The following is a 12,770-nucleotide window of genomic DNA, read 5'->3' as shown; positions in this document are numbered from 1 at the left end:
ATGAAGCCTTAAGGAAATTGTAAATTCTGTATAAAATTGTATTCTATTTTGCATGCACTGCACACTGCACTGTCCTGATTAGAAATTAGCCTGCCTATGTTACGCCCCTTGCTACCATAAAAGTACAATTGTAATATTAATGTGATGCCAACGTAATCATGTGTATAAAAAAACTTTAATGTCACTGAATAAACAGAAGAGTTATTTGGAAAAATAAGAGTGTATCTTTTGTGTCTGTTCCCTACTACATTAGTTATTAATAATTTGGAACCACTAACCAATATGAGGAAAGGAGTTGCCTATCTATAAAATTTCCAGAACACCGATAGAGCTGTCTGATCAGGTGACTCAGCTTATACAAGGGTCTAGCCTCTGGCGAGAGGAGTAGAGATACAGAACTCATACATTTCTTAGAGGCCTTAGCCCATGTGTTTGGGAGAAATAGCAGGACTGCCCTTCTCCTCTTTTCGGATTTAAAGTGGAACTAAGCCCTGCTATCACTTTTAGCCAGGGAAGCTGCCATCTTGGCCCCTGTTTGATCATCAACTGCCATGATGATGCACGTGTGATCAGTTATGACACCGACCATTTGATGGTGTGACAGTTTGCTTAAGAGCACAACTAATGTGACAGTTACATTCCTGGGATGTGCCGGGCATGTAACTGTTTTTTAAAACTGTTAAATCGTTGGGTTTAGTTACACTTTAATGGTAGTTGCTCTTGCAGAAAAGTGTTACACCATGTCTCTACATTGTGATATGGATGATGAACATCCTTCCTAGGGAAACGGGTCCAACATTACTACTCTGGTTTGCACTCACTGCTGCTCTACTTGCTACTTCCCAACTCCACCCACTACTCAGTTAAAGTGGTTGTAAATCCTTACATATACCCAGTGTAGTGACTGGCCTCAGGTGATAAACAGAGATTGAAGCCAATTTGTACCTGTTTATGTACGGCTGTCTCTCCCCTACAACCATTCAAAGTGCAGAATTTACACAGAATCTCATCTCTGGAAAGCAGGGGCGGGCAGCTGAAGTTACATCAGTGAGGAGAGATCTGAGAGCTGATAGGAGGGAAGGGACACGCCCCCTTCACTCAGCACACAGAAACAGAGCTGAGGCTGTCAATCAACTGGAGACTCCTCCCCTGTCACAATTTTTCTCTTGGTGTCAGGAAAACTAATCATAAGTGACTCAGGGTTATAGCAGAGGAACGAGGCAGCAGACAGAAATGACACTTAGTGCTCTGGATTAAGACAAGTACACATTATGGAGGGGGCATACTTTGTTCATATTTTATGTCTGAGGTTTACAACCACTTTAAATATCTCTTGCCCAGCTAAGGTGATGGACAGACAAGCCTTCTAGCAACCAAAGGCATGTGTATATTTCTATATTGTTGTCATGTGATGAATTAAAACAAAGCTATGTACATAGTATTACCTGGTTTGTCTTCCTCAGGAATAGGTTCTGGTTTCTGTTTCTGGGACCTACTATAAGAAAAAGGGAAAATTTACATTTCAAAAAAACTATTTTTCTAAAACACCCGTTGACTGAGAGACAAAGAAATCAAGAATTAGGCATGTCAAAATATCTGTAGGTTTCTGGATACAGGTGAATGTGATCAGTTGAATGCCAATAATCTTATCAATGTGTGTTAGGATGAGGTGACATTAAAAAAAATGTTATAGCAATGACCACATTACTGGGGTCATGGTACACTAGTGATCAAGTGGCTGGAGACAACTCATACTCATCTACTTCCAAGCGTTGGTCCCTTATTGATATGATGAGCGGGCGGCTGTTCTGTTGATGAAGGAAATGCTGCAGAACGTCACCAACCAGGGACTTCCCACTCATCTTGCCAGTGAGAGATAAATGCATGGAATTATTTACTCTGCTCAGCCTTTTACTGGTGAATAGTCACCGGGGACAGGATGGCTAGGGTGTCATTGCCCTTTGTTCTGATAAGAGTTTTCATTTCCCCTGACAAAGACAAAAACTATATTTTTTCCCATTCAATATGGAAATGTATTATTTATTACGGGGGTCACCAAACTTTCTACACAAAGGGACAGTTTAATGTCCTTCAGAATTTAGGGGGGGCATACTGTGGCCAGTGGGGATAGAAAATGTTCCAACGTCAGTGGGAATAAACAATGCCTCAGTCTTTGTGGTCATTGGGAGTAAACAAAATGACTTAGCGCCTGTGATTAGTAAGAGGGACAATAGCGTCCCATCATTGATGTCAATGGAATGAATAGTGCCCCATCGTTGTGTTGGTGTCAGTGGGAGTATAAATGCCCCATCACTGGTATCAGTGGGAGAAATAGTGCCCCATTGTTGGTATCCATGGGAGTAATTATACCCCATTGTTGATGTCAGTAGAAAGAATTGTACTTGTGTCAGTTGGGGGAATAGTGCCCCAGGGGCCTGTTAAAGGCAAGCAAAGGGCCACATCTGGCCCAGGGGGCTGCAGTTTGGAGACCACTGATTTAGCACATGTTGACTGATCTAGTTAGTGAAGGCTGATATCTGTTCATCTGTACAGAGGATTTTAACATAATAGCTGGGGAACTAGTATTTTCCTGGCAGCCACCATTCTTCTTTAGTAGAGATTTCATTAAAACGTTCATTTTATTAAAAAAAAAAAAATAGAACGCCTCCACATATTGCCAAAACATGACATGAACCTGTTTAAAGTTCTTTGAATATGTTCCTCTCTTGACAGCAGTCCTAGGGCATTCTGGGAATTAAGCCTCTCCCCCATGGCTTGGGTTTCCAGGTCCACATTGGCAGTTGCTGTCTGGATCATGCTCATGACAAGGTCTTTCTCTGAAGCATAGTAGATGTTCAAGTTTAGTAACGTAACATTATACATGGATAAGCTAGAAAAACATGACATACGGAGATTAGAAGAAACAAATGTTATGTAATAATATAAAGCTGAACTCCAGGATCCTGACAACTTTGAACCCATGATCCCTTCCCAAGGCACAATATAAATGTTTTAATATTTTATATGTATATGTGTATATGTATATCATATATTTAATATGCCTCACTTTTAGGCTTGGTTTACACTGCTGCGACCCCTAAAGTCATGCGACTTGCAGTGTGACTTTGCATTGCAACTTCAATGCGACCTTGATGTTTTGCAACTTAGGCAAATCATAACAATACAGAGTGCGATGCATAATATTGAACTTAAAAAACCCTTTAAAGTCGCAGCCAAAGTCGCAAAGATAAGACAAAGAAACAACTTCCTTGAAATATTTGTGAGTTTAACATTGCAGTCTATGGCACTCATTTCACAAGGAAGACACAAAGAAGTAGCACAGGAATGAAATGAGTGTGCTTTGACTTATCATGTGACTTTCTATGTCTGCTAGAGGAAGGACGAGGCAGGAAGGCGCCTACAATTCCCATGAGACCATGGGAATTCACTGATGTGGTTCAGCAGCATCCTTTGGCTCTGAGGAAGGGGGTTCGCCCTCGAAACGCGTCGGCCTAGCCACATCGGTTTTTCATGCGGTACACAGCATGCCATCCAGCATCGCGTAGTACCCTGGCAACCTTGGAGACCCTATGTTGGATATGTTGTTATGTGCGATATCCACATCTGATTTGTGAGTATAATACTTATCTTTTACTATTTTAATAAACACTTTTAGTGGTAATGCACTAGGTCGGTTTCTTTTTTTGTTGTTATTCACTGATGTAGGCCAGTGTTTAGGGCTGTTCATTCAAAACTTGCAAATGCCCCCATAGAATCTGTGATCAATCAAAGCTATGTGTGGGTCGCACCCACTACCCACATAAAGAGCGGTGAGGTAAGTGTTCAGCAAACTACTAATAGTAGGGAAACACAACGGGGTAAAACATGGAAACACTGTGAAGACAGATGAAAGGTGGGGTGGGGGAGGGGGGACAGAAGGGACCTGTTCGGAACACAGAAAAGGGGTAAAAACTGATTTTTTTAAAAAAGGAGAGCATTTTGGCACCGAATAAGGACAGTTCCGATTATTTAGATTATATTCCTGCTGGCTGGAGTTCAGCTTTAACCACTTCCTGTCTGGCCTATAGACAGGCCGGGTAGTGGCTTTGTTATCCTGAGAGGACGTCATATGACATCCTCCCAGGAAGCGTTGATAGCGGGACACTGGACACAGCCGATGACCGATAAGAATACCGGCTCGCTGCCAGTACCATGTGAAGAATCACACAGCAGGTCACATGACAGTTGTACACAATGGATGGCTTTATTTCATGGCATTCAATGAGTACAACAGAGTTGCTAGATGCGACTAGTCAATTTGATCACAGGGTACAGACATGGCCAATCACAGCCCACATGTACCATGTAATTAGCTTTGACCAATCACAGCTAATCAAAACAAACCAGAGTGAATACATCAGTTTCATTTAGTAAAATGCTTGCTTATAGCAATGTAACGCACTGCTATAAGCAATCATAATGTGTAAAAAAAAAAGTCCTGATCACTTCCCCAGAGCAGTACAATGTTACTGTGGTAACATTATATTGCTCTGGTCATAGTGGGGTTTATTTACTAAAGCTGAAGAATGCAAAATCAGTCTCACTTTTGCAGAGAAACCAATCAGCTTCTAACCTCAGCTTGTTTAATTAAGCTTTGGCAATAAAACCTGGACGCTGATTGGTTTCTCTGCATTTGGGCTCGTTCACAAGGGCGCTCCTTATGTCCGTTTTTAATCCCGTTTTTTTGCGGATGAAAAACTGACATAATGCATGTCAATGGGATTGCGGATGTCAGCGGATGACCAACTGCTGACATCTGGTTTTCGTCCTTTCAGTTCTGTTCCGTTTTATGGAAACGGAACAGAACCCTATTTTTCTTCCGTGTAAAAAACGGAACGGATGCAAAATAGGATGTCAGCGGTGTCATCCGCTGACATCAGCAATCCCCATAGACATACATTATGTCCGTATACCATCCGCAAAAGGATGGGATGATATGCGGACATACAGAGCGGATGACACAAGTGTCATCAATGTCCGTGAAAAAAAAAAAAAAGTACCGCAGTGGAATAAAAAATTGGAGCGGCCGTGTGAAAGAGCCCTAAGAGTGACTGATTTTGAACTTTCTAGATATGGTAAATAAGCTCAGTGGGTTAAAAAAAAAAAAATTGTAAAAACAAAAAAGAAAGAAAATGTAATAAAAACGAAAAAAAAAAAAAAATATATATATAATTTTTTTTTTCATACTGTCACCAGTCAGCATCCCTCATCTCTGCCACACCAGTTATTTCATGATGCTGTACTGCACTGGTGACAGTATGTAAAAAAAAAAAATTGTGAAAAAACAAAATGTTTTAACTACATTTTCCAAAAAATAATGACAAAAAAATTACAACTTTAAAAAACCCACTATGCCTCCTACTAAAATACCTTAAACTGTCTACTTTCCAAAAAGGGGTAATTTGGGGTGTATTTGTACTGTCCTGGCATTTTAGGACCTCAGGAATTGAGACAGGCCGTCAGTACATCAGGATTGATCAATTTTCAGATACAGTATATACCATAGTTTGTGGACTCTACAACTTTCACACAGACTAAATAATATACACTGACTTGGGCTATTTTAACCAAAGACATGTAGCACAATACAGTTGGGCTAAATTCATGAAGAAAAATAATGTATTTAATATATAATAGAAACAAAGAAAATGTGTTTTGTTTTTTTTTTAAATGTAGTATTTTTTAATTTTTTTTAGCAAAAAATTAAAACCTAGTGGTGATTAAATACCACCAAAAGAAAGCTCTATTCGTGTGAACAAAATTCAAAAAATTTAGTTTGGGTACAGTGTTGCGTGACCGCGCAATTGTCATTCAAAATCCAACAGCGCTGAAAGCTGAAAATCGGCCTGGGCAGAAAGGGATGAAAGTTCTTGGTATTGAAGTGGATAAAGTGTATCTTTTTTTTTTTATTCTTGGATAGTCTTGGTGGTTTAGAATCTCTGTTGGGTTACTTTTGCTGACTATATCTCCATTAGGAAGATCTCCCTTAATTATATCACCAGAACCGAAAAAAAGGAAAAACCAAGAAACTCTGAAACAATTTTTCCATTCCTTTACTGAGTTCTCACCTCTTTGGCCAGCAGACAGAAGCCACTGTTGGATGGCAGACAGAGAATCTGTTTGTAGAATCTGGCAAAGTAACTCCAGTACCTGTAAACACATGAGAGAGACACGTATCACTATTCCAGGTCATTGTGACCCAGATCGGTAAATTTAGCTTTGTTTTTTTTGGAAAGCAGCTAAAGGGACATTTCTGAGTATTCAAATAAAGGTTTAAGGGTTATACAAAGCCTACATATCTGGGACAGTCCAAAAACCTTTTTTGAGTACTCTTTGAGGGAGATTTACTAAGATTTGGAGCAACTGTGAATGGCAGCCAATCAGCTTCTAGGTTTTACTGTCAAAGCGTCTCTGAACAAGCTGAAGTTAGAAGCTGATTGGTTACTATGCACAGTTGCACCTAATTCTGTCTGCTTGAGTTTTAGTAAATTCCTCCCTTTGATGGCTGTTCCTTGTAACTCACTAGAAGTTCTTGGTCTTGGAAAAGGGTGTTTTCATGTTTCCCTTTGTTCTGTTTTCGGGAGGTACGCCTGGTCAAGCCTCGAGCGGATGCGGGAATGATGCGTCCAGTTTCTGCTGAGTACTGGGTGGACCTCCGTGGTTCCTCCTGAGGAATAAGTCAGGGTTATTATTTATATCATGTGCATACATGTCCATACACCATTCTACACTGTTCACTTTAACTAGCCATTCTTCATCTTCAACTACCTATATTAAAGCTTCTACTGCTAGCTTCCCCTTTTGAAAATACTATATGCCTGGTTGTAATGATAATTCAAGTATTTCAATATTTTGGCATTGACATAAGACAAAAATGCAGATCAGGAGTTTTCGATTTTTTCTGATTTCACTTGCTGCATACTTATTTTGGGTCAGAAAACCAGGAGTTTTGAACCCGGAGGCAGCCAGGCAACTGGCATCTTAGGAAGAAGGCCAGCAATGACCGCCATTGCCATGCTGTCTATGAGGCTGCTGCCTCAGGTGGCAATCATGGAGGCACATGGGGGTGACACTGAGGCCAGAGTGTCCATACTAGCCTCTGGCAGCATCCACCCCCAGCATGGCCCTGATGGCAGCCTATATGCTGATGTACTGCAGGTGTCCCTATGCTGATTGTGTGAGATCAGAGTAGAGGTTAGCAATGGCAGGCAATGCTCTTCCCCCAATACATGTTTCCTTCAAAGTGTTTCCTAACCCAAGAACAAACCCACCCTTAGATGTCATTTTTTTTTTTTTTTTTTTTTCACTTTGCTCCTTCATTTTCTTTTACCTGGTAATTCTGCTAGTAACATACTTCCTGCTCTAGGGTGACAACACCCAGCGCACTGTATCTAGTGGCATTGTCAACCTAAGTGTGAAAGTGTGTTAGGACTACAGAACACCTCCTTCTCTCTTCATCTTCTTAAAGCAGTTATAAAAAAAAGAAACCACACCTGTAAGGCAACTGCATAATGTGCTAATATGCATCACATTAAGAAATATTTACCTGGGAACAAAGTCCTCATACCAGGTTCGCCCGGCTGTGTGATTGGCATAAGCCATGATGACATCACTCCCGCAAACGCCCTCAGTTCCAGCATGAAGCTCTGAAGTTCTGGCAAGGTATGCTGGACCATCAGAGGGCAGGCGCCAGTGATGTCACTGGCTAAATTCAGGGTGAATATCTCCTAAAGGGTGCACGTTTAGGAGATATTCATTATACCTACACGTAAGCTTTATTATAGACCTACCTGTAGGTGAAAATCACAAAGCGGGCTTTACTACCGCTTTAATGTAGTGAGTAGGTGTTCTGTAGTTCAAAGAGCTGACTGTATAAAAGCACTTGCAATCATATTCTTCTGTGTGTGTATGTATATATATATATAAAATATAAGTAACGTATATATAATATACTTCCAAATATTAGCAGTTATGGGAAAAAAGAGTAAAAAAAGCAAAAAAAAAAATTAAGCAAATACAGGACGTACTTGTTTTCAAACTTTTTTTGCTTTTAAAGTAAATGTAATTTTCATTAACTAAAAAAAAAAAATTATACCTCTTTCCTCTCTGGTTTTTTGTCAGCAACAGCAACTTTTGTAGCCAGCTCTCTTAACTCATCTCGCCATGCATCAGATATACCACCTGAAACAAGAATGCAAACACTTGCACTGTTTAAAATGCTGTACATAGGTTAATACTAGGACAGAAATGAATTCTGAAAAATGTACACAATATTTTATCAATTTAATTCATGTTTATTGTTACTGAAAATAGGCTTTTAGAAATAATGTGGGAAAACCCTTCTTCATTTCAAAGGATTATATAGCTGTTTAAATAAATTGTCTTTTATTTTGTTATGGGCAGGACTAAAATGCATAAAGTTAAGTCAATGCTGAATATTGTATACTACTATTTTTATTTTAGCCACCAGGTGGAGCTCTTTGCTCCTTTTTCATGTTTTGCCTCATCAATTTACAGGCTTGTGTATGCAGGGTACCTGTGTATACCCTGCATAATACACAGAGTGATGGGCACAGGACTGCATTATGCAAAGAGCACTGGGCACAGGACTGCATAATACAAAAAGTGGCAGGCACAGGACTACATAATATGCAGAGCACTGGGCACAGGACTACATAATACACAGAGTGCTTGGCACAGGACTGCATAATACACAGAGCGCTGGGCACAGGACTGCGTAATACACAGAGCGCTGGGCACAGGACTGCGTAATACACAGAGTGCTGGGCACAGGACTGCATAATACACAGAGTGCTGGGCACAGGACTGCATAATACACAGAGCGCTGGGCACAGGACTACATAATACACAGAGCGCTGGGCACAGGACTACATAATACACAGAGCGCTGGGCACAGGACTGCATAATACACAGAGTGCTGGGCACAGGACTGCATAATACACAGAGTGCTGGGCACAGGACTGCATGATACACAGCATGCTGGGCACAGGACTACATAATACACAGAGTGCTGGGCACAGGACTACATAATACACAGAGCGCTGGGCAGGGTTCAGAGGTTTTCTATGCACAGAGGACACTTCTGCCCCTACATCCGTAGCTCACCTCTGCACCCTTCTCTCACAGATTATCTATGCAGCCACCTCTCAACCCTTCCCCCACATACAGATGCATTAGCTCTGACCCCTGCTCCCCCACTGTCCTCACCTGTGTACAAACAGCCCCCCCCCCCCCTCATCTGCTCATCTCCTGGTCTCAGCCCTCCACACAGTCAATTTTTGGCTCTGCCTCTCCTCCACTAAAAAGCAGCAGGAGCAGCATTGAGATCATCCAGCAGGGGGCATCGGCATCCGAGCCACCAGGCTGTTTCTCAGCCAGCATGGAATGCCCTATGTACGTTATTCTGGCACTGAATCCAGGGACAAAACCGGGGACAAACTTGGTCCTCATTCGGGGGACTGTCCCCAGAATCCAGGGACATCTGGTCACCCTACTTAACTGACACCCATCCACTGACTCTTCTAGCTAAAGAGAAGGCCCCCCTCAGGACAGGTCCCATGACACATATCTGTACTGTATTCAGAATCAGATCCTTCCAGTGTCTCTCTTCCAGTCAACTCTGCAGGTCCTCCAGGTTCAGTTCCTTCTTAACTCTCAGGCCCTCAGGTCGACCACCTTAGGCTGCATGGCAACTTCTTTAGAGGCAGGGCAGCGACCACCTTCCTCCGGGACCCCGCTCAGGATCTAATTGTATCCAGAAGGTGCTGTGGCCCAAATTCACAAACCAGATGCAGTGAGCCGGCTGCATGAGAGGCATTTTCCAGATGTCCTCTCTGGTACCTCTACCTAAAGAGCACCCCAAAGATGTCATGTCTGTAGAAAACGCAGATATAGGCATGACACCAGCTTTTTTTGTCCCTCCCTCTGCATTGAGGACATTTTCCGAAGCTACCACAAACTAGTAGAGTATTAGTATAGGGTACAGCACGGCACAGTTTCACACAGGGTCCCGAAAGAAGTTAGATGACTATTACATTTTGAGAGACCCTAGCCTGGAACGTTTAAAGTTTTTAACATTTACAAAAAAAGTGTAAAAAAAAGTTCAAAATAAAAAAGCCAAAAGCAGTTGTCATATACCACGTGCGAGATTGGCAAAATACTGAACATTGCCTCTCAGCAAATAGCTTATGGTGTCTACTTTCTGAAAAGGGGTCCTTTGGGAGGGGGTTGTGCTATCTTGGCATTTAATGGCCTCCGAAACTGTGATAGGTAGTATGGAGTGACATCAACAATTTACTCCCTTAGAAAGCCTGAAGGCAGTGATTGGTTTTCGGGGTCCTGTGTCACAAGTTAGCCTATAGTTTTGTCTGTATATTCTTACCTCCTTGCTGCAGTGCTTCTGTCTTGCCTCCCTTCACATGTGGTGTTTGGGCTTCTATGAGCGTCGCCTGCTCCACTGTGGGTTATATCCTGTTCCTGTCAATTACTTCCTGGGTCACCTCCCTGTATGCTTCCCTATATATACACATGCTCAGTGCACTGCTCCTTGCTTGAGCAACATCGCTGTGCTCTGAGCGCCCATCCGTGTAGCCCTTGGCTATTGTATCTGATCTCCTGTGTACCGACCTGGCTTCGTTTCTCCGTCTAGGTTCATCTGCTGCCTGTCCTGACCTCGGCTTGTCTCTTGGATCTCCTTATAGTTTCCTGTTTACCCTGCACACGCAAGTGGTCTCCACATCCTCATCTGGGCGTACCTGGGGGCCGCGAACTGGTTCCAGTCTGCTGCAAGTCCATCCCCACCATCAGGGGCCCTGGTGAAGAAGCAGGCTGGGGCTTAGACTCCGCGCCCTGGGGAATCCTGAGCTGGGGATCTATAAGGGCTCACTACCACAGACTCGTTGACATCCTGTACGTGGCTAGACTGCCAAAAAGTCTCACACATGGGGTATCCCTATACTCAAGGGAAGCAGCAGAATGTATTTTGGGGTGTAATTCCACATATACCCATGGCATGTGTGAGCAGAATATAATTTCAATGACAACTTTTTTTTTTTTTTCAAAACACTTGTGACAAAAAAATGTAACATTCAATGGCCCCAACATGTTTCTCAGGATATTCCTTGGGGTGTCTACTTTCACAAGCAGTGATCGGTGAGCTTTCCATTAGCTGCCCAGAGCATACAGGGTGTGCACTCTCAGGACAGCTGTATTTGCCCTAATGAAGGCAAATATGTGGCCTAATTAAGCCTCCATATGCCAGGAGGCTGCATATTTGCACACGGTTGGCGCATATGGGTTAATATTGTAGCTGAGGATGCATACAGTTTATAGAGCACGGACACATCTAGTAATGAATGTAATAGTTTGTTTGCACCAGCTTTTAAAATTCACTAAAACACAGAAATCAGCTAAAACTAACCCACTGTGTACTTGAAATCCTTTGTAATGTATTAAATGTTTATTTATAAAAATGTTTTAAAAAAGATTATTTTTATATAGTGAAAAAACCCCAAATAACAGTTTGAGATAGGTGAATAAGAAAGTTTCTATTGCTGACCAGTCTCCGGAAATGCTAGCTGCCTGACTGTCATGCAGGCCTAATGACAAAGTGACCCTGTCTTAAGCTTTAAAAAAATAAGTAAATGGCATCCCATTAAATAAGAAGTTTTACCATGGTAGAAGATGGGGTAATAAATCGTCGCTCTCTTGAAGAGCTAGAAGCACCATTGCTATCTGACATGGGTGTGTTGGATAATACCTGGTCATTTGCTGGGTCTTGTGGTTCCTCCAGTCCTGCTGGCCACAGCATCACTACTGTGTCCTGAATTATTTCAATAATGGTTTCTCTTTACCATTTAAAATATTGCTCTTGTATACCAAAAGTCTGTGATAATAGGGTCTCATTCACATGGGCATACATCCGTGTGAAGGTCTGTGTTTACCGGCATGTGATGCACAGGTGTTCCATGCATCCGTATACAGGCAGTCCCATTCATGTCTATTGGGACACAGCGGCTGCATGGACATAGCCGCTAGTCCCAAAGTGATAGCCATGAAGGTGAAGGTACATGTCACTGAATGCAGACAGCAGGGCGCCGGACGCATGGATTCCAATGGGGGATTTTTTTTTTTTTTTTTGAAGCACGTGATTAGAGCCAAAGGCTCTAATAGGCTTCAAAAAAGGGTGGGTTCGGGGCACAGAGAACTGCACCCTGAGCCCACCCATTTGTGTGACAATAGCGAATTAATATTCACTATTGCCACACTGATTCTCCTCCTGGCCAATCAGGAAGCGGGTCCTGAGACCGAAAGGAGAAGGCATCCTATTTGCCAAGAAGGAGGGAGGAGAGGGCCGCCGAGAGGTAACATGGAGACTGAGGGGGAAGCCGCCGCCTGTCAGTCCCACGGAGCAAGGTAAGTAAACTGGCATGGGGGGATATGGTGGTGCAGGCTGGAATGATTGGGAGGGGGGTCCGCCCGCCGCCCCTGACTAATGGAGCACCATTCAAGCATGCATTCAAGTACACACGCCTGCATCTGCAGTGACTGCACGGCCTCTCACACAGGTGTACACTTAAGTACGCCCATGTACATGAGGCCACAATCATACTGTGTATATTTTTCACTATCTCTACCAGTATTTTAAATGGCTCTTCAGCCATTTTTTTTATTTTTCCATCTATTAAATC

The 12,770-nt window shown here is 42.5% G+C and overlaps 1 protein-coding gene across 2 annotated transcripts in view; it reads right to left on the bottom strand.

The window, feature by feature from the left end:
- The window catches only part of TBATA (thymus, brain and testes associated), a 45,463-nt gene that overhangs the window by 7,467 nt on the left and 25,226 nt on the right, over positions 1 to 12,770 (bottom strand). The window contains exons 5-9 of one of the 2 annotated variants that reach the window (XM_082266793.1): positions 8,156 to 8,241; positions 6,584 to 6,727; positions 6,129 to 6,210; positions 2,696 to 2,837; positions 1,446 to 1,495 (exon numbers count right to left, since the gene is read on the bottom strand). In XM_082266793.1, the coding sequence (XP_082122919.1) occupies positions 1,446 to 1,495; positions 2,696 to 2,837; positions 6,129 to 6,210; positions 6,584 to 6,727; positions 8,156 to 8,241 (504 nt within the window). The remainder of the gene's footprint in view (positions 1 to 1,445; positions 1,496 to 2,695; positions 2,838 to 6,128; positions 6,211 to 6,583; positions 6,728 to 8,155; positions 8,242 to 12,770) is intronic. The other variant, XM_082266794.1, reaches the window with a different exon arrangement.

This window comes from Pelophylax lessonae (assembly GCF_965119305.1).
Source record: "Pelophylax lessonae genome assembly, chromosome: 9".
Taxonomy (NCBI): Eukaryota; Metazoa; Chordata; class Amphibia; order Anura; family Ranidae; genus Pelophylax; species Pelophylax lessonae.
The sequence above is the reverse complement of the archived record's forward strand: the minus strand, read 5'-3'. Positions and strand labels throughout refer to the sequence as shown.